This window comes from Myodes glareolus, chromosome 15, assembly GCF_982192425.1.
Source record: "Myodes glareolus chromosome 15, mMyoGla1.1, whole genome shotgun sequence".
Taxonomy (NCBI): Eukaryota; Metazoa; Chordata; class Mammalia; order Rodentia; family Cricetidae; genus Myodes; species Myodes glareolus.
Window position 1 is genome coordinate 65,818,554 of NC_142040.1, and position 21,507 is coordinate 65,840,060.

The following is a 21,507-nucleotide window of genomic DNA, read 5'->3' on the forward strand; positions in this document are numbered from 1 at the left end:
CAGGAGGCAGTGGGATTACAGAGATGCTGGGGAGATGCTGCTGGTCTCCCAGTGGTGCAGGGCTTCGAGAGTGCCTTGAGATTTCAGTGTGAATAGTATGGTCTCTCTGTAGTAAGGTACCGCCCTGGCAGATGCCATCATTCTGTGCCGTTTCCAAGGCTTGGTTTCTCCTGAGGCCTCTCCATGACCCGGTGGCCACCTCACTGTGTCCTTACACCATCTTGGTCCTTGATGTGTATCTCCTGGTGTTTGCCCCACTCTCTCCTTTTATAAGGACACCATTCTTATTGGATACAGGTTCACCCCAGTGACCCCTCATCATTTTAACTGATTAAAGGCCCCTGGTCCAACTACAGCCATATCTTGGGTGTTGGGGATAGGACTTCACGTCAGTTGGGTGGGGCCGTAGTTCGATGTGTGTAAAAGGAAGAAGGTGCTGATTCTAAAACCCACCTTCCCCCATGTCTAGGAGGAGGAAGCGAGGAAGCAGCAAGAACTTGAAGCCTTGCAGAAGAGCCAGAGGGAAGCGGAGCTGACCCGGGAGCTGGAAAAGCAGAGGGAGAACAAGCAGGTGGAGGAGATCCTCCGCCTGGAGAAGGAAATCGAGGACCTGCAGCGCATGAAGGAGCAGCAGGAGCTGTCCTTGACCGAGGCCTCCCTGCAGAAGCTGCAGCAGCTGCGGGATGAGGAACTGCGGAGGCTGGAGGACGAGGCCTGCCGCGCTGCCCAGGAGTTCCTGGAGTCCCTCAACTTCGACGAGATCGACGAGTGTGTCCGCAACATCGAGCGCTCCCTGTCCGTGGGGAGCGAGATTTCAGGCGAGCTCAACGAACTCGCGGAGACGGCCAGCGGCGAGAAGCCCAACTTCAACTTCAGCCAGCCCTACCCCGAGGAGGAGGTGGACGAAGGTTTCGAGGCTGACGATGATGCCTTCAAGGACTCGCCCAACCCCAGTGAGCATGGCCACTCTGACCAGCGGACCAGCGGCATCCGGACCAGCGACGACTCCTCTGAGGAGGACCCGTACATGAACTACACGGTGGTGCCCACCAGCCCCAGTGCCGACAGCACGGTGCTGCTTGCTCCGTCCGTGCAGGACTCTGCCAGCCTGCACAACTCCTCCAGCGGGGAGTCTACCTACTGTATGCCCCAAAACAACGGGGACCTGCCCTCCCCCGATGGCGACTATGACTACGACCAGGACGATTACGAGGACGGTGCCATCACCTCCGGCAGCAGCGTGACTTTCTCCAACTCCTACGGGAGCCAGTGGTCCCCAGACTACAGGTATTCTGTGGGCACCTACAACAGTTCCGGAGCGTACCGGTTCAGCTCGGAAGGGGCCCAGTCCTCGGTGAGTATCTGCCCTCTTGTCACTAAGAGTGGAAGTGTTCCGCCACACTGCTGCATTAAGACAGGACCCCCAAAGATGTCATTTGTGTTCTTATAGGTATTCTTCAACTCCTTTCTCTTTCCAAATGGGGTCAGTGCAGAGCCCAGAACTGACCTTCATCCAAGCCATGAGAAAACTGGCATCTTAAATAAGGCTTAGCGTGGCCTTTCTACAAACATACCTAGCTTAAGCTGGCCCCAGAGTCCCTTGTATTGAAGAATTTCCCGACCGTAACTTCATAGTCCATACTAAACAGTGCATTTTTTATAATCTTGATAAGGGAGGAATGTTCTTTTCATTTTCTTCTGTTTTTTGATTTTTTTTTTAAATTTTCTTATGTTTGTTCTTTTTGTTATGTATTAAATGCTGTCTTTACTTTTTCAGACTTGGCCATGTTTTTGGTCTAACAGCTTAAAGAAGAGTAACTCTTGCATGGCTCTATTAAAATGATACCCTCAAATATCTCCTCCTGCCCTGTTTTCAGGGACTGGGCTTCTCTGTATAACAGTTCTGGCTGTCCAGGAACTAGCTCTGTAGACCAGGCTGGCCTCGAACTCAGAGATCCCCCTGCCTCTGCTGGGATTAAAGGTGTGCGCCACTACCTCCTGGCTAAACATCTTTTTAGCATGGAGCCTTCAAGCTGAGGTCAATTTGTATTGTAGGTATCACGTCAGCTCACGGCTTGACCCTAAGGTCTGAGTACCCTGTAATTCTGAATTCCTCAGATGACCCCATAACTGTGATGTCCTGGATCGGGAGTGTGCCCCAGTTATGTTGATGTTTAGCCAGCAGGTGTTTTCATCGCTTGCTTCCCACCCCTGCTCACCGCTGCCTCTCCTTCTCTGTCTCCTGGCCCAGTTCGAAGACAGCGAAGAGGACTTTGACTCCAGGTTCGACACGGACGATGAGCTTTCCTACCGGCGAGACTCTGTGTACAGCTGCGTCACTCTGCCCTATTTCCACAGCTTTCTGTACATGAAAGGTACAGCCCGCGGCCCCCACAGCCTGGGTTGGGGTCAGCACAGCCCTCACCTCATGACGGGACACTTAGGTGAATGAAGAGCCCTGGGTCGTGTTGGGGCGATGTGGCTGCTACCGCCCGATGAATGTGGCCTTGACCCCTCTGAATTGGTTCCGGGTGATAGGTCAGAGTTTGCGAGCCTGCAGCGTCTGTTTTTGTCCCGCTCTTCGCCTGTCTTGTATCACCTCTTTCTCACTCACACTCAAGCAGATGTGAGCTTGGTCACTGCCGGAAGGCCCTGGAACCGAGTCTAATAATAACTCCCCTCATCCCACCTCCATACACGCAAGACCTGGAAGGATGTGTTGACGGCTGTGGGGACACAGCCTGCTCACACCGCTGCACAATGAGATTTTGGGCATCGCTTCCGGTTGCTGTTCAATATCAAATGTGCTGCACTTAAATAATAAGCATCAAAAAACCTGGAGGCACCTGCCACTTAGGAGTTGTTTTAATTCAGGTCTTCGGTTTTGTGCTTGGATCATGTGTGGTGCTGGGTAGTCACACAGAGTCAAGCCTAGTGAGAAACCAGTCGTCACCAGGATTGGCTGGCAGATTAATGCAGATGGATTGTTTCTTGTAGGGTCCTAGGCTAGGGGCTGTGGGGAGCGGGGAGTAGAGCACGGAGCCTCGGAATGACAACAGAAGCACTCATCCCTGATTCTGCAAGCCTTGCTCTCCTCCTGATTTCGCTATTAGCAAGGATTTTGTTATTTGCAGCCCTTTTCTTCCCTGCCCACTCACACATGCACACACAAGTTCATGTGTGTCTGCCTGCCTGCCTTTTCTAAAACGTGAGTCCAATGACCATGTTCAGTTATTTCACTTTTCACTGTGAGCCAAATATCTGCAAAATGCTCATAAATTTCCTGTCGGGTTTAGCTTGGGGAAGACTTTTCTGCTCCCTGAAGTCACTGTTTGGAAAGATGAATGCTGGGAAATTCCTAAGACACTTAGCACTCAAGTGTTGACTAATCAGAAAAGTCTCAAGGACATGGCCCCCTGAGCCTGAGTGCGGAGAGTCTCCTAGGGCCCACTCCTAAACAAAGAGCTATAGGAAACTAGCCACACTGAGTAGAGGACCTGTCCTCTCCAGGGAAGAGCCCCCCTGTTGGTTATCCAATGCCAAGTGGTCCCCCTGAAACCATACGTGCAGTCACGTGTTCTGAGCAGAACAGCTGCAGGGAGGCCCGCGCAGTGACTGCTATTGACGCATTTGACTAGGATTTATCACTTAAAGATAAAGCGACAACAGAACAGCCTTGTGCTGCGGTTTCCTCCGGGCCTGTTTTGAACGATGGAGATTAAAGTCACAAAGCAGAGCAATCATCATGCTTCGTCATGAGAGTCCTTGGCAGGTCTGTCTGCGCGGAGGAACAGCTCTGTCTTGGCTTAGTCACAAGCGGTCTCAGCCAGCTGAGTGGAGGACTTCCAAAGTCTAAGGAGGGAGAGTGGGTATTTCCATGAGGGGAGGGGCTCTCTCGGCTGTCCTTTCGCTCCAGGAAAGGGTCTGTTAGATGTGTTTTCTGACTGAAGAGGAACACATTGTTGTTTGAGCTTTAAGTCTCCATGTTATGTGTCCCTTGCTTTGGTATGGTTTGATCAAAAGAAGATAGTATGAACCGTTTGGGAGCGAGGGATAGAAAGAGTTTGTGTTCTCCCGTGTGCCATTGTGAAAGACGTCTGAGTGTGGCTACTAAGATGCCAGGCTCATATCTGTGAGTGAACCTGGCTGCCAAGGTCACCTCACCCTATGGAAGATAGCCATGGATGTATTCTCGTTACGTTAGCGCAGTTAAAGAACGTTTCCCGCCAGGTGTGCTGGCTTGCAGTGCTATTTCATCCTCTCAGAGGGCTGAAGCAGGAGGGCAGCACTGGCATCCGAATGAGACCCTATCTCAAAATAAAGATTGAAAAATGGAGCGGGCTGGAGTGGAATATACTAGCTTGCTTAGCATGCATAGGTCCCTGGGTTAGTCGCCAGTCCCACAGAACAAGGATAGAAGGCAGGTAGGCTAGATCCAGTTCCGCCTGCCCGTTCTCTCTTTCCTAGTCTGATGCACGTCCCTCTCCATGCCTGCTTGTTTGTGATAGTCTCAGCCTTTTTCCTTTCACCTATAATCCATCTTCAGATGATGATGTTTTTCTGTGAGAAGATGCGTTGCGCAAAACTCAGTATTTTCAGTCTCTAGATTGAGACTCCATCATGAGTTCTAGAACTGACAATGCTCGCTCCTACTTCTGCCAAGTAAGGGGAGATTGACTTCTCTGGGGCACTTGGAGGCGACTGTGGTCTCTACCTGTGGAGAAAGTTCTGTTCATGGCTCAGAAATCATTCCTGGGTCGATGATCAGTCATGGACCACATTTATGTGGGCTGTTTCAGGGGATTTCTCAGTTAACTGAAGAGGAACAGCATTCTAGGATGGCCCATCTTTGCTGGATCATCTTCTGTCCACTGGACAGAAACCAGAAGCCCCTCCTCCACTCTGGAAGGGTCTATGAGTGCCTGTCAGCTGAGGCAAGGCTCAGAATGGGCTGTGGGTTTTGTGGCTTGGTTTTATTGGCTCCGCAACCCTTTCTCTGCCCCTTCCTGGGGGAACAGGTGGCCTGATGAACTCCTGGAAGCGCCGCTGGTGCGTTCTCAAGGATGAGACCTTCCTGTGGTTCCGCTCCAAGCAGGAAGCCCTCAAGCAAGGCTGGCTACACAAGAAAGGCGGAGGCTCCTCCACGCTGTCCAGGAGGAACTGGAAGCGCCGCTGGTTTGTCCTGCGCCAGTCCAAGCTGATGTACTTTGAAAATGACAGCGAGGAGAAGCTCAAGGGCACTGTGGAAGTCCGGACAGCCAAGTATGTTCCTGCAGCCTGGCTTCTGGATTGTACTGATGGGCACATGTGTTCATTTTTAAAAGTGTGTGTGTGTGTGTGTGTGTGTGTGTGTGTGTGTGTGTGTGTGTTTGCACACACGCTCATGCACATGTGTATAAGGAAACCAGACATCAGTGTGGGATGCCATTCCTCAGAAGCTTTCCTTCAGAGATAGTCTGTCACTGGGGCCTGGAGCTTGCCAAGTGGGTTGGGCTGGCTGGCCAGCAAGCCCTAGGGATTCTCCTGTCTCCGCCTCCCCAGTTCTGAGATTGCTAATGTGTGCCAGTGCGCTCAGTTCCCAGACCCCACACCCCCACCAACTAGCAAGGAAAAGGAAGCACTGATAAATAGCAACATGATAGCACCGACATAGAAATACCCTGTCAAGGTGACCACTGGCCGTGTGAGGCTGTCTTATGGGATTTAAAGGAAAGATAGGCTATGCCTAGCAGTGTAATGTGGTAGTTCTCTGTTCTCTGACCTTTGTGTGTGTCCCTTCCCATAATGCACTAGATTTTAATCATATGCATGCCTAGTTAATTATACATAGGCACAAAGAGGTAAATGGGAGATTCTCCTTGAATGTTCTTTTACAGGACAGTTTGCTTGACTGTATGTGGAGCCTAGATTACTTCAGGCCTGATGGGCTCTTTTTCCCTTGTCCCCAGCTGTAACTGGGGTGCAGGTGACTAGAAACTAAACTGTTCACCTTTGATAGTAGCTCAGGGGAGGAGAAATTTATTCCATTCTTTAGAGTAGGGTATGCATGTAGTTAGATGCGGGTAGGGGTCCTGAGTTTCCAGTACGTTGCTAGGGTTAGGGTTGGGGTCTGTAAGCGGTGTGTATGGATAACACATGTAGGTGAGGGTCCTAAGCTACAAGGGTGCTAGCAGAATTGTTAGCACACTCCTACCCATCACACCCAGAGATTTTAAGTGGGTTCTGGGGCTTGAACCTAGGTCCTTGAGCTTGTATAGCAAGTACGTTTCAGACTAAATTGTCTCCCCAGCTCATGAGTTCTCTGCAGCAGTGGGCCAGCATAGGTCCCCAGACAGACTTAACAGTTCACTTTAGTGGGTTAAATTGTGAAAGAGCTGGGAAACAAGACATAATCTCTGAATTATTTATTTATTTATTTATTTGAGGTTGAGTTACACCCAGATGTTGATTTTCACTTGGAAGATAGCCCCTTGAGCATATATATCGACTGGAAATATAGTAATGTGTATACAGAGAAAGTTGGTTTGAATAAAGCCCGGTATAATGTACACCTCTAACCTCAGCTCTGGGGAGGCTTAGGTAGGGAAATTGAATTTGAGGCCAGCCTGGACTACTAGAGAGTTTGGGGGCAGCCTGACCTATATGGTGAGACCCAATCTCAGTAAACTAGGAAAGAAGAAAGCCATGTGTGAAGTGATTGGTTGAGAGCCTTCCTGTGGGTCATCTCGCCCCTTCTATTTCTTCCTCACTCTGGCTGCCGTCCAACAGCTAAATGGAGAGCTGATTGACAGGTATATTTTGAAATGAATCGTTTATCGTCTATCCGTGATGTGCTTACTAACTCCCCACCTTGGTTCCCCTCAGTAGAAGAACTGAGCTGGAATTTGAATTCCACACAACCTTCTTTCCTGCCAATAATCCCTTTTAGAACCAAAGCTTTGGACTGTCAAGGGACTCTTATTGTTAAAATTTAATGTGTTTAGAAAATTTGGAGTGCCTAGGGGCAGCTGTTTTTCTTGGTTAAGTAGGTACTAAGTATTAAAAAAAAAAAAACTGTTTGGGAATAACCGGTACCCATAGTGCTTAAAATCAGGAAATCACAAATATTTGGGAAAGTGGCAAAATGCATGCTCTCAGAGGGGAGCAAGGAATATACCAGGTAGCACATGTCCCGAACCCTCACTGTAAAGGTAGAGGCAGGAGACTTGCCAGTTTGAGGCCAGCCTTGCTATCTTGCGAGACCCTGTCTCGGTAAAAACACCGATGTGATGTAGCTCAGTGGTAGGGTGCTTGTCCAGCTGCTCGGGGCCTGGGTGCAATGCCAGAGCTACAGAAAAAGAGGGGAACAAAAGAAGGAAAAGAGAAACAAAACGAAATCATTTCCAACCCTAAGAACCTTCATCTATTTGCAGTGGTGGAGCCTCCTAGGCAGTTCCTTCTTCAGAGCCCTGCCTAGAAATACCTACCTATCTGACATAGGAGCTTGGGAGTGCCATCCTCAAGCCGCAGCAGCTGAGATCAACTAGGGAAAGCACTCACACCATACTAGTCTCCCTTCTGGGTTTCCTCCTATTGTAGATCAGAGGTGGGAGCCAGAGGAAGGCTTTACTGGGCTTGGAGCAGAGTTAGACATTGGGTGTCCTCTGTGATAAGAGATCCCTGCAGAGACATCAGGGAAACACCCGTGCCACCCTTCTCCCTCCCCACCCCATCCCTAACCGCACTGGAGACCCACTATTAGGAGCACAGAGGAGTCTGGCTCCCCCTAGAGGTCGGTAAAGAGAAAGCTGGTGACAAAGTGCTCTGTTCATCTGGCCTTGTTTTCATTCATGTTCATGATTTCAGTTACCTGTGGTCAAAAGACACCAATTAGAAACATTTCCTATTTAGTGGGGGAGAAATGGAGAGAACGGTCACCTTCCTCTGTTTGGGATATAGCATCTGTTCTGTTAGTGATTACCCTTGCTGTGTCTAATTTACGAAGCAAGCTTTCCAGTTCAGATGCTTGGGTGGGTTATATGCCCCCAATTGGAAAATCCGAAATGATGGGTTACACTCAAAATTCAGGCGTGTGGGAAACACCGTATGACATTGCATCCCGGAAGCTAGAGCATAGCACCATAGTATACCCTCTGCTTAGCATAAAACAAATGCCTGCAGGCTGTGTGTATATGATACATAAATGCCTCCCATGTTTAGAGTTAGGTCCCATTCTGAACTGTAAAACACTTGGTCTCGGGAGTTCTGGGCCAGGAGGGGGGTGTCCCATAGTGTATGTGAGCTTTACTACTGTCTGCAGTCTCGGGTACCCTTTAGGAGTCTCAGAAGAAATCTTTTATGAATAGGGAAGTGGGGCGTGGTATGTAATTTCTAAAGCAACACTTCCCAGCTTGGTCGTTCTGCAATGCTTGATTCCTACCCGCTGCCTCTGTGTCTCGCAGGGAGATCATAGACAACACAAGCAAAGAGAACGGCATCGACATCATCATGGCTGACAGGACCTTCCATCTCATCGCAGAATCCCCTGAAGATGCCAGGTGAGGGCTGCGGAATGGGCTTCCTCCTCGCTATATCCTCCCCCGAGTTCGGGCACCAGCCCCGTGCGGACTCTTTACTGTGTTGCCGTTAAAGGGGTTTTCATTTTCTAGTTGGGTTTCAATCAGGACAGTCTAGGAGGCATAGGAGATGCAGGTTAGGGGCTCTTGTCCGAGCAGATAGGTCTAAGTACAGCAGCTTGGCCTTTTCCAGCTTCCCGTGTCACTAGAGAAGACAGAAACTGGAGCTTTTGTTGCTGCTAGCGTCTGGTACAGATGGAACTGGAAGCCCCCGCTTTGGACGTTTCTGAGGCTCAGAAGCAAAGAATTTGTACATAGATGTAAAGAGCAGTCGGTGGCCTTAGTCATTGTCTTCTAAATGGATGGTGATACGCTGTGGCGTGCAGAGGGTTTGGAAGGCTCTACCTTGAAGGCATCAGTGAACCACTATGAACTAACAGCTGTATTGCAGGCAGTATTAGCTCATTTCCTTCTCCGCCAGTCCTATGGGTTGGATATCACTGTTTATACTGTGCAGACTGAGTGACAGAGAAAGGCGAACACACTGTAATAGAATGTGAGCTTGGTTCTGTCGAATGGATGTCCCCTCTTGGCTGGTGCAAGCTGCCTGGCTTTGGACCTTGACCTTCCGTGCAGGAACACTGAGCGTAGGGAGGGGACAAACCGGGGGAAAAGTGACATTTGCTCTTCAGCGAGAAAATGTCGCATGGTCATGTGGTGTCTAGGACACATTTTGGGGCCTTTGTGGGACTCGAGGATTCCGGTGGAAGAGGTTGTTTTTGTCTCTGAGCAGTGCGGGGTGGTACTCTATGGGGAAGGGGCTCTGCTCCTCTGTGTTCAGAGCTTTCAGCTGTGTTCTCAGACCCATCACTCACTACCTCCTGCCACCCCTGGAGTGTTTTTAAGTTGCAATAACACCGTGGCAGCTACGTGAAGGGTGCAGACACCAGGAAGTAGTTCTTCCCAAGGGAACAAACTGAAGCCTTGGCCGGACTCATAAATTACAGCACACACTGGAGAAACAAGCAAACCTGAAATTACAGCCCTAACCTTCTGTCTGGGACTCCTGGAGACCGCGCGTGGCTCCCTGTGGTCCAGGGGCTGCCCAGAAGTGCTCAGCCGAATTACAGGCCAGGCATCTGGCAGCTGCTCGCTCTGTTCTGGGCCATCGTGAGCTGCTAAACTTAATATTTGGAATGTTTGAGTCAAAACCTTTTTCCCCTGTCCAGTGGAACACATTAAAAAAAAATCCCTTTACAGATTTTAAGTTATACGTGATTCATAAGAAATTTTGTAAATTGTAAGAGTGTCCGTAGAAATCGAAAGCACAACAGTGTTGTTCTTTGCTATGTGTGCATGTGTACATGTGTATGTGGTTGATATGGCATACGTCTTGAATTACGTATGTTACAGTGTTTGCTTTAGGAGATTTTTTTTTTTTTTTGAGGTTATGACTGCAAGGAGCCTTCTGGTCAAAGGAGGCCGCAAGGGCACATGAGGAGGTCTCGCTTTGTTCTCTAATGGATTCTCCTTCAGGGATTTTAGGAAGCAGGTTTTAGTTTTTGCTGTAAATGTTTACATGGCTAGCTTTGTGTGGGGATGTTATTTTCCCACTTAAATATCCCATTGCACACCCAGTCTTTCTTCCGTGCCCTGCTGAGCAGTAGTGTGTGTTTATTAGATGGAAGAATAGCCTTGAGAGGAGAAGGGGGCCTTGGCTGCTCCCGCCCAGTCTGTGTTTGTGTAGTCAGTGCTGTCTGTCTGTCTGTTCCGGACCATTTTCTTCCTGTATGTCTCGGTTCCTGGTTCTAGCAGGAATTTTATTCTGCTTGGGTTTCTCTGGAATTGGCACGCCTTTTGCTTTTCATGGTCTTCCTTTTTCTGATCATGGTGAGGCTGAAAGTGAGAAGACCCCCGTTGGAGTGAAGATGGAAGAATTTTGATGAAAATAGTTTTCTGCTTTTGACTTTGCCCCCTGCTTTAATTCCCACCTCCCTTGTGCTTTTATCCACTTGGCTGGGAGTCCTGGCCGGCCACAGAAAGCACATTACAATCCAAGTAGAAAGACAGGTGTCCAGCCTTGGTCTGAGGCAGTTTATCCTCCGTTGTTGACTCTCTTTCTTCATTGGTGTCCTGTAGCACATGAGCATAGTACTCACTGATGTCTGAGGTCTGGTGGGGGCAGAGGGGGAGACTTAATGTATCAATACATCCTACTAAAGGCAGTTTGGATGATCTTTTAACTTTGCTTGTGATAGTACGTACCTCCACTTGCCTGTGTAAAACAGGCAAATTGCAGACAGAGCTGCTCGGAAGAGATGTCTTGTGGGCAGAAAACATGGGAAAGCATTGTTTTGCCCCTCTGTGCTTGGCCACCCTTGACCATTGCCCTCTCTTTCCACAGCCAGTGGTTCAGCGTGCTCAGTCAGGTCCACTCATCCACAGACCAGGAGATCCGAGAGATGCACGATGAGCAGGCGAACCCCCAGAATGCCGTGGTGAGTGGACACTGACAGGGGTGGGGTGTCCAGAGGTGACAAACCCCCAGAATGCCGTGGTGAGTGGACACTGACAGGGGTGGGGTGTGCAGAGGTGACGAACCCCCAGAATGCCGTGGTGAGTAGACACTGACAGGGGTGGGGTGTGCAGAGGTGACGAACCCCCAGAATGCCGTGGTGAGTGGACACTGACAGGGTGGGGTGTCCAGAGGTAGCGAACCCCCAGAATGCCGTGGTGAGTGGACACTGACAGGGTGGGGTGTTCAGAGGTAGCGAACCCCCAGAATGCCGTGGTGAGTGGACCCTGACAGGGGTGGGGTATCCAGAGGTGACGAACCCCCAGAATGCCGTGGTGAGTGGACACTGACGGGGTGGGGTGTCCAGAGGTGACGAACCCCCAGAATGCCGTGGTGAGTGGACACTGACAGGGGTGGGGTGTCCAGAGGTGACGAACCCCAAGAATGCCGTGGTGAGTGTATACTTACTGGGGGAGGCAGGGTGTACAGAGGTGATTATGGGAAAGAAATTAGGTTGAACAAGAGGTGGGGTGAATCTGTTTAGGTAATATTTGTAAGTAAAAGAATAATGATTATGGAGAAAACAGGACTATTTAAAATCATAAATTTTGTTTAAAATCTTGCATAGAAAAAGACAAATTACAGGTGAGTTCTGCAACATTCCTCATCTTCCACCTCAAATCTTAAAAAAAATCTCAATTTTCATGATAGTACATAAGCACTAGAAAACGTATACTTTAAAGAATCAAATGAATCGCAAATAATAGTATTTGTCTGTATTCCGGGTACACAGGAAATTATTAATACATTTTTTAAAGAAATTTTAATTTTTAAACATTTTATAATGATTTTTAAAAATTAAAGATGAGGGGTTTTTGTTTAGTTATGCAAGGTGTTTTTGCAATACAGTTTTGGTTTTTCTTTTTTAATGTGTTTATTTTTAGTTGTGTCTAAGAGGCTAGTCTGTGCATGTATGCTGCAGTTGCCCTCAGGACACAATAGGGCGTCAGATCCCTGCAGAACTACAGTGCCCACCCAGAGACTGCCAGCCACCCAATGTGGGTGCTGGGAACTAAATTCTCCTCTGCAAGCTTGTAGTCCCTCATGGCGGCCGTAGGGACCTGGGCGCGGTGCGGCGGTGACTGAGCTGCGAGCCTGGCGGGCGTGCGCCGAGCCACGTGTCCCCCACCCCCGGGCTCTTCACCCTGATGCTGCACGGGTGCTGAGCCCGTCCGGGTCGGGACGATGGTGAAGTATTTCCTGGGCCAGAGCGTGCTCCGAAGTTCCTGGGACCAAGTGTTCGCTGCCTTCTGGCAACGGTACCCGAATCCCTATAGCAAACATGTCTTAACGGAAGACATAGTACACCGGGAGGTGACCCCTGACCAGAAGCTTCTGTCCCGGAGACTCCTGACCAAGACCAACAGGATGCCACGTTGGGCAGAGCGACTTTTTCCTGCCAACGTTGCTCACTCGGTGTACATCCTGGAGGACTCTATTGTGGACCCACAGAACCAGACCATGACCACCTTCACCTGGAACATCAACCACGCCCGGCTGATGGTGGTGGAGGAACGATGTGTTTACTGTGTTAACTCTGACAACAGCGGCTGGACCGAAATCCGTCGGGAAGCCTGGGTCTCCTCCAGCTTATTTGGTGTCTCTCGAGCTGTCCAGGAATTTGGCCTTGCCCGGTTCAAAAGCAATGTGACCAAGACAATGAAGGGCTTTGAGTACATCTTGGCCAAGCTACAAGGGGAGGCCCCTTCCAGAACACTCGTTGAGACAGCCAAAGAGGCCAAAGAAAAAGCAAAGGAGACGGCACTGGCAGCTACAGAGAAGGCCAAGGACCTGGCCAACAAGGCCGCCACCAAGCAGCAGCAGCAGCTCGTGTAGCTGCCCCCTTCCTCTCCCTTCTCTTCACTGTACTTGACTATTAAAGATGCGCCTCCAGCCCTCTCTGCTGTCTGGGTGGTGGGTTCGAGTGGTGTCCTGGCCTGCATCTGCAGTACACCCTGCTCAGCATCTACTGAGCCCAGCCTCCTTTTACCCCATTGGGCAGAAAGGCGCAGAGACTTGCCCAGGGTCACAAGCAGTACCCAGGTGAAGCGGCGACACACGACAGACTGTGCGCTCCACGAGGGCAGGGCTCCTTGTTTTATTCTCTGATGTGTCCCAAGTACCCTGAACAATATTTAGCACATAACAGGCACTCAATAAACACGTGAATTGATTGGCCCCCAAAAAAAAAAAAAAAAAAAAAAAAAAAAAAAAAATTCTCCTCTGCAAGAGTGGCATACTCTTTAACCCCTGGGTCCAGAAAACTTTAAAATCCAAAGTTTCTTTGCAGAGTAATTGTTAAATTAACAAAGAATCAGTAAATTTACACTTGAAAAGTTGATGAGTGTCTTCCGTAAAAACATTTTACTAACCAGAGGGACTGTCTGATGACCATGTGTTCTGAGGCGTGGACCATCCATCCTCTGTGCCCCAGCTAGAGACTGTCGGAACTCATTAAAGGGTGGGAACTTCTCTTAAATAACTGTCATTTTGAAGCTTACCCGAAAAAAGCACACATATCTTTGCTTTGTGGTCTGAGGAGTTATAACCTAGGGATACCGTGTGATGTCATTCAGCTGGAGCTCCTCCCTCACCATCTCCTTTTGTTCCTTTTTAGGGCACACTGGATGTGGGGCTGATTGATTCCGTATGTGCCTCTGACAGCCCTGATAGGTAAGCTCCAACACGGACACAGAACATCTGCCCGTCCCCATAGGCGGCCTTGCCGCTGCTGCCTGTGCCAGGCTCTGTATGAACCCTTAGCAGCCGCCTCATCCAGTCCTCCAGAAGGTGACTTCGGGTGGCTAAGGTCAATGAGAGGCCAAATCTTGACATTCCATTTTCAAATGCCAACTGCAGCCCAAGAAGAGTGTGGTGTTTGTGTGAAAGATCTACTAGGGGTATCTTTTCTTCTTCGTTTTTTTTGACACAGGGCCTGGCTATGTTAGCCTATGCTGGAGTCAAGCTTGGGACAGTCCTCTTGTCTCAGCCTCCCCATTTCTTGAACCACATGTGTGAGCCACCATACCTAACAGTCTTGAAATTCTTTTTTTAAGATTTTATTTATTTATTATGTATATAGTATTCTGTGTCCATGTATGCCTGCATGCCAAAAGAGGGCACCAGATCTCATTGTAGATGGTTGTAAGCCACCATGTGGTTGCTGGGAATTGAACTCAGGACCTCTGGAAGAGCAGCCAGTAACTCTTAACTGCTGAGCCATCTCTCCAGCCCCAGTCTTGAAATTCTTACAGCAAGAAAACGGCTGTTTAGGAAAATAGTACTCCTGCATACGGAGTCTGTAGTGTTCCTTTCTCTAAAAATTAATGACCTTGATGATTTTATTCGTGTAAAATAGGCATAATAGATGTAAATCCAACCACAAGTCTTGTCCTTGACATTTCTGCTTTCTCTGTTTGACCTTCAAGGCAAACTGTCTTCAGGTTGACTTGGTTGACACCCTGTCTGTTGTTGCTGCTTGTAAATTCCTTTCTTAGTCCTTGGCAGACTTAGTTGTTCTAGGGCCAGAGTCAGAATTAGAATCAACTTCTGCCCAGTTAAGATAGCCAGAAAGTAAATATGAGTGTGTTAAAACTTATAAAATAATACTAATAAATAATAATAATAGCATCTGCCAGGCAGAGTGAGAACTCTGGGGTCTCTGAGACTCTTGGGAGACAGGGATGGTTTGTCTCCAGAAATCAATCTGTGCCACCTACCTTATGCCTGGCTTAGAAGTGTTCACACCCATGCTGTCAGCATCGAAGACCCAAGTTTTTCATGTTTACTTAAGTTTTACCTTACTAAGCCTGCTTCTTACTTTTTACAAACCCACTGCCCCAGCAAGCCTGGCAGGGTGTCTTCATCAGGTTTTCTGTTACTGTGGAAACAACCACGGCAACTCTTAGGAAAGAAAATATTTAACTGGGTTGGCTCGCTTACAGTTCAGTCCATTTTCATCATGGCAGTAAGCAAGGCAAGCATGGTGCTAAAGAAGAAACTGAGAGTTCTTACATCTTGACTCACAAGCAACAGGAAGTGGTCTGAGATGTTGGGTGTAGCTTGAGCATATATGAGACCTCAAAGCCCTCCTCCACAGTGACGCACTTCCTCCAACAAGCCCATACCTATTTCAACAAAGCCACACTCCTAATAGTGCTACTCCCTTTGGTGGCCATTTCTTTCAAACCACCACACAGGGATGGCTCATCCTGAAAACTTGGCATTCTGATATTCTAGCTTTCCCACCTTTCTGAATCCTTCCCAGCTACAGTTTTGGGGTTTAGTTTGTTTTCATATGTTTTTTTTTAAAGAAGGGTTTCTCTGTGTATTCTGTCTGTCCTGGAACTCACTCTATAGACCAGGCTGGCCTCGAACTCACAGAGATCCAATTGTTTCTGCCTCCTGAGTGCTGCGTTTAAAGATGTGCGCCACCAGCACCTGGCTCAGCTACAGCTTTTAGCTGAGGCAGGCAGGCAGTCCAGTTAACCTTTTTGTCTTGAACTCTGATAGTGCTTCATTACAGTGAACACTGAAAGCTCACAAGACAGTAAAATTCACAGTCAGTAGTATAGGAAGCTGATGAAGGAATTAGTGTGTGCACAGTTCTGTGAGAGCTGCTGAGCACTGGCAGACAGGAGCTGAAGGACAAAGCGAGTTTCCATTATCACTTTATCCCTGGCTGGGAAATGAGCCCCTGTTGGGTGGCTTTGAAAACATGGACCCAAGTAGCTTTTCGTGCTCGGCACAACCAAGGGCATAAGATGTTCTCCCAACCCCGAGTTGCTAATCCTCCTCCATTACCGCTGTCTGGTATTTCATTCTCAACCCACAGAAATATTATCCAAGGCTATATCTGGAGGCAGGAAGAAATTGGTTTTGGAGATGAATTTTCAAAAAAAAAAAATCTCCCATAACCGCCTAATTTTGCCTCCCCGGGACTAGTTTGTTCTGGAAAGTCTTAGGGAAGACTTAGACTTCTCTCAGGACTTCTAGATGAGTGTTTTGCTCCAAGTTTGAAAGTTAATGATGCATAAAGTAAGTGCCACAGAAATATGAGTAAGGTTTGCCTTCATACGAAATATAAATAGCATGCCAGTGTCTCCCAGGGACCCCTACGCCAGGGAAACAGCCGCGAAGCCTTGGTGCAGACAGCGGTAATGCCCACACTGGGTCTAAGAGGCTCCGCCTTTTTCTCTTCCCGTCTCTCTCTCAGACCCAACTCCTTTGTGATCATCACGGCCAACCGGGTGCTGCATTGTAACGCGGACACGCCGGAGGAGATGCACCACTGGATAACGCTGCTGCAGAGGTCCAAGGGCGACACCAGGGTGGAGGGCCAGGAGTTCATCGTGAGAGGTGACTGCCAGCCGTGTTTCCATGCCTTCCTAAGTCAGGGTCCCTCACTAAAACGTCAGTGCAGCTGGACTAGGTGGCCACTGCGATCCAGGAAACCCTCCTGTTTAGGATAACAGGTGCATGCCGTTGTGCCCAGGCTCTTTACATGGGTGCCGGGACTCCAAGCTCAGACTCCCATGCTTGTACAGCAGGCGCTATGTGACAGAGCCATCTCCTGGCTTCAAATACCTTCTTCAAGTTGGTCTGAAAAGTTTGAAGAAGAAGAAAAAAAAGGCAATGATTGTGGCCATTTTTTAACCAATAGGTAAAACTGAAGCCCATATTTAATGTTTTACCAACGTAAATGGCGGAATGACACTTAGGGTTTTGCCTCACGTTTGTTGTTTTTAGGGTCAGGTCTAGGGCCTCAAGCATATCCCTAAAGCCCTCTGCTGCCATTCTTTACCTCCAGCCCATCTTGATGGTTTTCTGACAGCCACTTGAACCTTCCCTTCCAGGGTGGCTGCACAAGGAAGTGAAAAACAGTCCGAAGATGTCCTCACTGAAGCTGAAGAAGCGCTGGTTCGTCCTGACCCACAATTCCCTGGATTACTACAAGAGTTCAGAGAAGAATGCCCTGAAACTGGGCACCCTGGTCCTCAACAGCCTGTGCTCTGTTGTGCCCCCCGATGAGAAGATATTCAAGGAGACAGGTACCTAAGGCCGCAGGCTGAAGCACAGCCAGGCTTCAGACGCGGGGTGACAAGTCTCAGGAGGCCGGGGCTTGCTCCATTGAAGGGATAAATGTCTACCTAGTGTAGTGTGGATTCCTTCACTCCAAAAGAAGTTTCTGTTCTTGATCTACGTCCTGAGGCTGGCTGGGTTTGGTTCTGAACGCTTTGTATTTGAAGCTATAGCAAGACAGTTTGATTGGGGGCAAGGGTATGCAGAAAGATTCTGGTAAGAGCAATATATATATATATATATATATATATATATATATATATATATATATATATAGCCTAGTGCATAAGAAATAGTTGTTTGGGTTCTTCCCCTAATTTGTGACACGGTAAGAGTTTCTGAAAGATTGCTTCTCTTGATTTCTGCCTCTAGTTATTTTAAAGAGTTTAGGACTCTTTAAAATACAGTCGCTCCATCTGTGTCAGATGTGGGCAATAGCATGAATCTTGTCTGGGCATGCAGTGTCTAGCAGCGCTCTTTGCTGAGGGAGGGGCTGAAGCAGGGGTGGAAGGAATGTCAGGAAGAGCCGCACATCTGACTTTTGTGCCAGTCCCGAGAGCATGGCATTAGCCTGCACCCACTCTTTTTTCTGAGAGAGACTGCTTTTGTGAAAGTATTTAATTCTGGACTTGTTGTTTTAGCATTTGTCTCCTCTTGACTACAAACTCCACAGGGCCAGGGACACTTGTTTTCTGTTTGTCACTGGATGCCTCATGCCAGACATAGCACGTGCATAACTCCAGTGTTTACTGAGTTAAACCACTGATTAAGACTTCGCTTCTTGTGTTGCTGATGGGGGCTCCAGTACAAGCCTTGGTGGGATTTAAACCTTGGTCCCAGAGGGTGATGTTGACATGTGATTGCTGCACTGCCTTCCAGGCTACTGGAATGTCACCGTGTATGGGCGCAAACACTGTTACCGGCTCTACACCAAACTACTCAATGAGGCTACTCGGTGGTCCAGTGCCATTCAAAATGTGACTGACACCAAGGCCCCAATCGACACACCCACCCAGCAGCTGATCCAAGATATTAAGGTGAGAAGAAGCCCAAGAACGCCTTGTGAAGTCTTCCCTTGGCAGAAAAGACCGCAGGGTTTCACTGGTTCAGTTCTCAGTCACGCTTGTATGTTTTTCAGTTGAGATTCTTAGGGAAATTTTACATTAAAAACGTTTGTCTCTGTAGAGGTGTTAGAATTTGTGTGTGAACTGGTTATGGTCTACCTGAACCATCCCAGGCTCACCTTTGCCGAAGCAACAGTAATTCATTTCTCAATGCTCAGTCCTAGGCCACAGAAGTCAGTTCACAAAGAGCCCAGAGCGGAGATCTGGCCACATGGCTCAGTGGTAGAGTGCTTGTTGGTGTGTACAAAGCCCTGGGTCCAAAAACAAAGAGCCCAGATCGATCTACCTCCAAATAGCCAGAAACAACAAATCTCATTGATTTCCTTAAATTGTTCTTTGCTGCTTGTAGGCTTAGTTGTTCAGTAAATGTCTGTTGTTTGAAAGAACCAATGCTTACCCAGCTGCCATGAACCTTGCTCATGGTCCTGTGGGCCCCAGTGGCGCTGGAGGGGTCTAATATATCCATAGTATAATTTCCTGCCCAAATCAAGTGGCCTCCTGTTTGAGACCAAACTGCAGCAAATATTTTATTCTCCAACACACCCGAGCTTCCAATAGACTCAGGACTCTACACACAAATAATCTCACTTGTTACCTTAAAAAGATTTTTTGAGACTTCCCTTAAGAGTTTTTGTTTTGTGAGTACGTGTGCGTGTGCTCGCACACACGCGTACGTGTGTGTGTGTGTGTGTGTGTGTGTGTGTGTGTGTGTTGACTTGTCAATCACAACATTCTCATCAAGGCTGTGCCCTTTATTATTTACCCTCTGATTGTTGTCAAATCAGACATTCACAGAATAAACAGAAATTTTCAGATGTAAAACAGCATTTCTTAAGACATGAGACAAGGTACCCTAATTAACTAGAAAATTTCAGTCATTGATTTTTTTTTTCCCGGCCTGCAACGGAGTGTTGTCAGAAAGATTTCCTAGTGGAAATGAAATTGCCGAGAGAGAATGACTCAGGGCCTGTCCCAGCCCTGCTGTGTGTTTAGTGTCGTGGCTGCCTTCACGTCCCAGGGTAGCACGTGAAGAGCAGCAGAGAGGCCGGAGAAGGACGGCTCCCCATGGACACTACATGTGTCCTTTTCAAATGCAGGAGGAGCCCAGCAAAGGGCAGGCAGGATGGGGTGCTTGAGCTTATCGCTGATCTAATGGAAAGTCAGCTTCTGTTCCCATCACCCATGTTGTTAGGTCACAGCCACCTCTAACTCTGGTTCCAAAGAATTATGATGCCCTTGTCTAGACTCCACAGGCCCCCACATACCTAAAAAGAAAATCTTTAAAAGAGAGTAAAATACCAAAAATAATTAAAGCCAGACTGTGGTGATGCATGCCTGTAATCCCAGCAATAGGGAGACGGAGGCAGGAGGATTGTCATGAGTTCTAGGCTTGTCTAGATTAGACCCATTCTCAAGACTCAAAATAGAAAGTCTACCAAAATGTTTTTAGAATGAATTATAGTTGAAGGTTGATGATTGTTGGCAAATCATGAAGATAATTAATTTTTTAGTATATGTATATATGATCTCCAGGGATGGGGAGTTTAATAACGCGGGGAAACATGCACTTGAAACAGAGACGGAGTTGTGTGAGGTGTTTTTGTGATCTGTGTTCAAATGTAGATTGGGTTCACTTTGGCTGGGAGTGATTAACACTAGATTTCCCTTCTTGGGAAGTCGGTCCTGTGTGAGGATGCATGGTTGGATTTGCCGAGTGTGAGCTCTCCACAGTCAGCCCCCTGCTTTCATTAAGTGGCAGCTTTGTTTTCCAGGAGAACTGCCTGAACTCCGACGTGGTAGAGCAGATTTACAAGCGGAACCCGATCCTTCGATACACGCATCACCCCCTGCACTCGCCGCTCCTGCCTCTCCCCTATGGGGATATAAATCTCAACTGTGAGTTCAGGAAGCCAGCAGGATCCTCGGAGCCTGTGGTTTGGTTTTTCCTGTTAACTTCAGCTCTTAACACAGAAGTGTTGCTTACTCGGAGTTCCTAGGTCATCATAGACGGGAAAGAAGTCAAGATTCAAAGGGACATCAGAGAATGCTAGCACTCTCCATGAGTTCAGAGTATATAGAACCCGCTTTACAATGGTGTGAAGTTATACACTGTTACTGCTTCACAGTGGTGTGAGGCTGTACCCATTCAACGCTCCCTGCTTCACAGTGTGAAGCTATACCCGTTCAGCCCTCCCTGCATTACATCCCTTCTGTCTATAATTCTCAATACAGTGTCCAGTTAATTGTGTGTGTTCATTCCTTCCCCATGAAATGGCTTCGTACCATGATGCTGCTCAGCAGTGGCTTGTGGGAAGTGCAGCTCAAATCTGTAATACATGAGACAAAAGCTCTGGGGTTTAGAGTTTGTGGTGTTTGTTGCATTCAATGCATTTCTGACTTACAATGATTTAAGCCATAATGGACAAAATCAAGGTCAAGAGGTCCTAGATAGTATTTCCTTCTAAGTGAGGAAGCTGCCCAGTTGGAGTTCAAGGTCAAGTGTGTGAAGCTTTCACACACTCAAGCTTCAGCTGCACAACAGAGCAGGGCAGCTCCCTCACCCCTCTTTCCTGCTCTGCTCAGCTGATTCAAACACACGGGGAATAGGGTGGACACCGCACTAGGAAGGGGCTATTTGCCCCCTCCTCCCATCACTCCTTTCTTTTTTGTTCTTTCTTCCAACCTCTTGAGTGACGGCTGTTGATTTCCTTTTTCCAGTGCTCAAAGACAAAGGCTACACAACCCTCCAGGATGAAGCTATCAAGATATTCAATTCGCTCCAGCAGCTGGAGTCCATGTCCGACCCCATCCCCATCATCCAGGGCATCCTGCAGACGGGGCACGACCTGCGGCCTCTGCGGGATGAAGTGTACTGCCAGCTCATCAAGCAGACCAATAAGGTGCCCCACCCTGGCAGTGTGGGCAACCTGTACAGCTGGCAGATCCTGACGTGCCTCAGCTGTACCTTCCTGCCGAGCCGAGCCATCCTTAAGTACCTCAAGTTCCACCTGAAAAGGTAAAGAAAGCACCGGGAGCAAGGGGGAGATGTCTGAAAGAAGCTGGGCAGAAGCTTGTGCCTTAGCAGACTGGATTCCAGCCCTGAATACTGCAGCAGGGACCTCCAGTCAGACCCACAGGCCCTTACAGAAGCTCGTATGATTTAGGTGCCCCA

At 48.3% G+C, this 21,507-nt stretch overlaps 2 protein-coding genes across 6 annotated transcripts in view; both read left to right on the forward strand.

Annotated features, from left to right (window-relative positions):
• Positions 1–21,507, forward strand: part of Myo10 (myosin X) — an 83,179-nt gene that overhangs the window by 51,807 nt on the left and 9,865 nt on the right. For all 5 annotated transcript variants that reach the window (XM_087896966.1, XM_087896965.1, XM_087896968.1 and 2 more), the window contains 11 exons: positions 470–1,354; positions 2,252–2,375; positions 5,019–5,262; positions 8,442–8,537; positions 10,960–11,053; positions 13,748–13,803; positions 16,346–16,488; positions 16,986–17,180; positions 18,091–18,248; positions 20,108–20,231; positions 21,054–21,351. In XM_087896966.1, coding sequence (XP_087753092.1) covers positions 470–1,354; positions 2,252–2,375; positions 5,019–5,262; positions 8,442–8,537; positions 10,960–11,053; positions 13,748–13,803; positions 16,346–16,488; positions 16,986–17,180; positions 18,091–18,248; positions 20,108–20,231; positions 21,054–21,351 — 2,417 coding nt within the window. The remainder of the gene's footprint in view (positions 1–469; positions 1,355–2,251; positions 2,376–5,018; positions 5,263–8,441; positions 8,538–10,959; positions 11,054–13,747; positions 13,804–16,345; positions 16,489–16,985; positions 17,181–18,090; positions 18,249–20,107; positions 20,232–21,053; positions 21,352–21,507) is intronic.
• On the forward strand, positions 12,163–13,029 carry LOC148119715 (PRELI domain-containing protein 1, mitochondrial). The gene has a single exon (XM_087896970.1). The coding sequence runs from the start codon at positions 12,316–12,318 to the stop codon at positions 12,964–12,966; it is 651 nt and encodes a 216-aa protein (XP_087753096.1). The 5' UTR covers positions 12,163–12,315; the 3' UTR covers positions 12,967–13,029.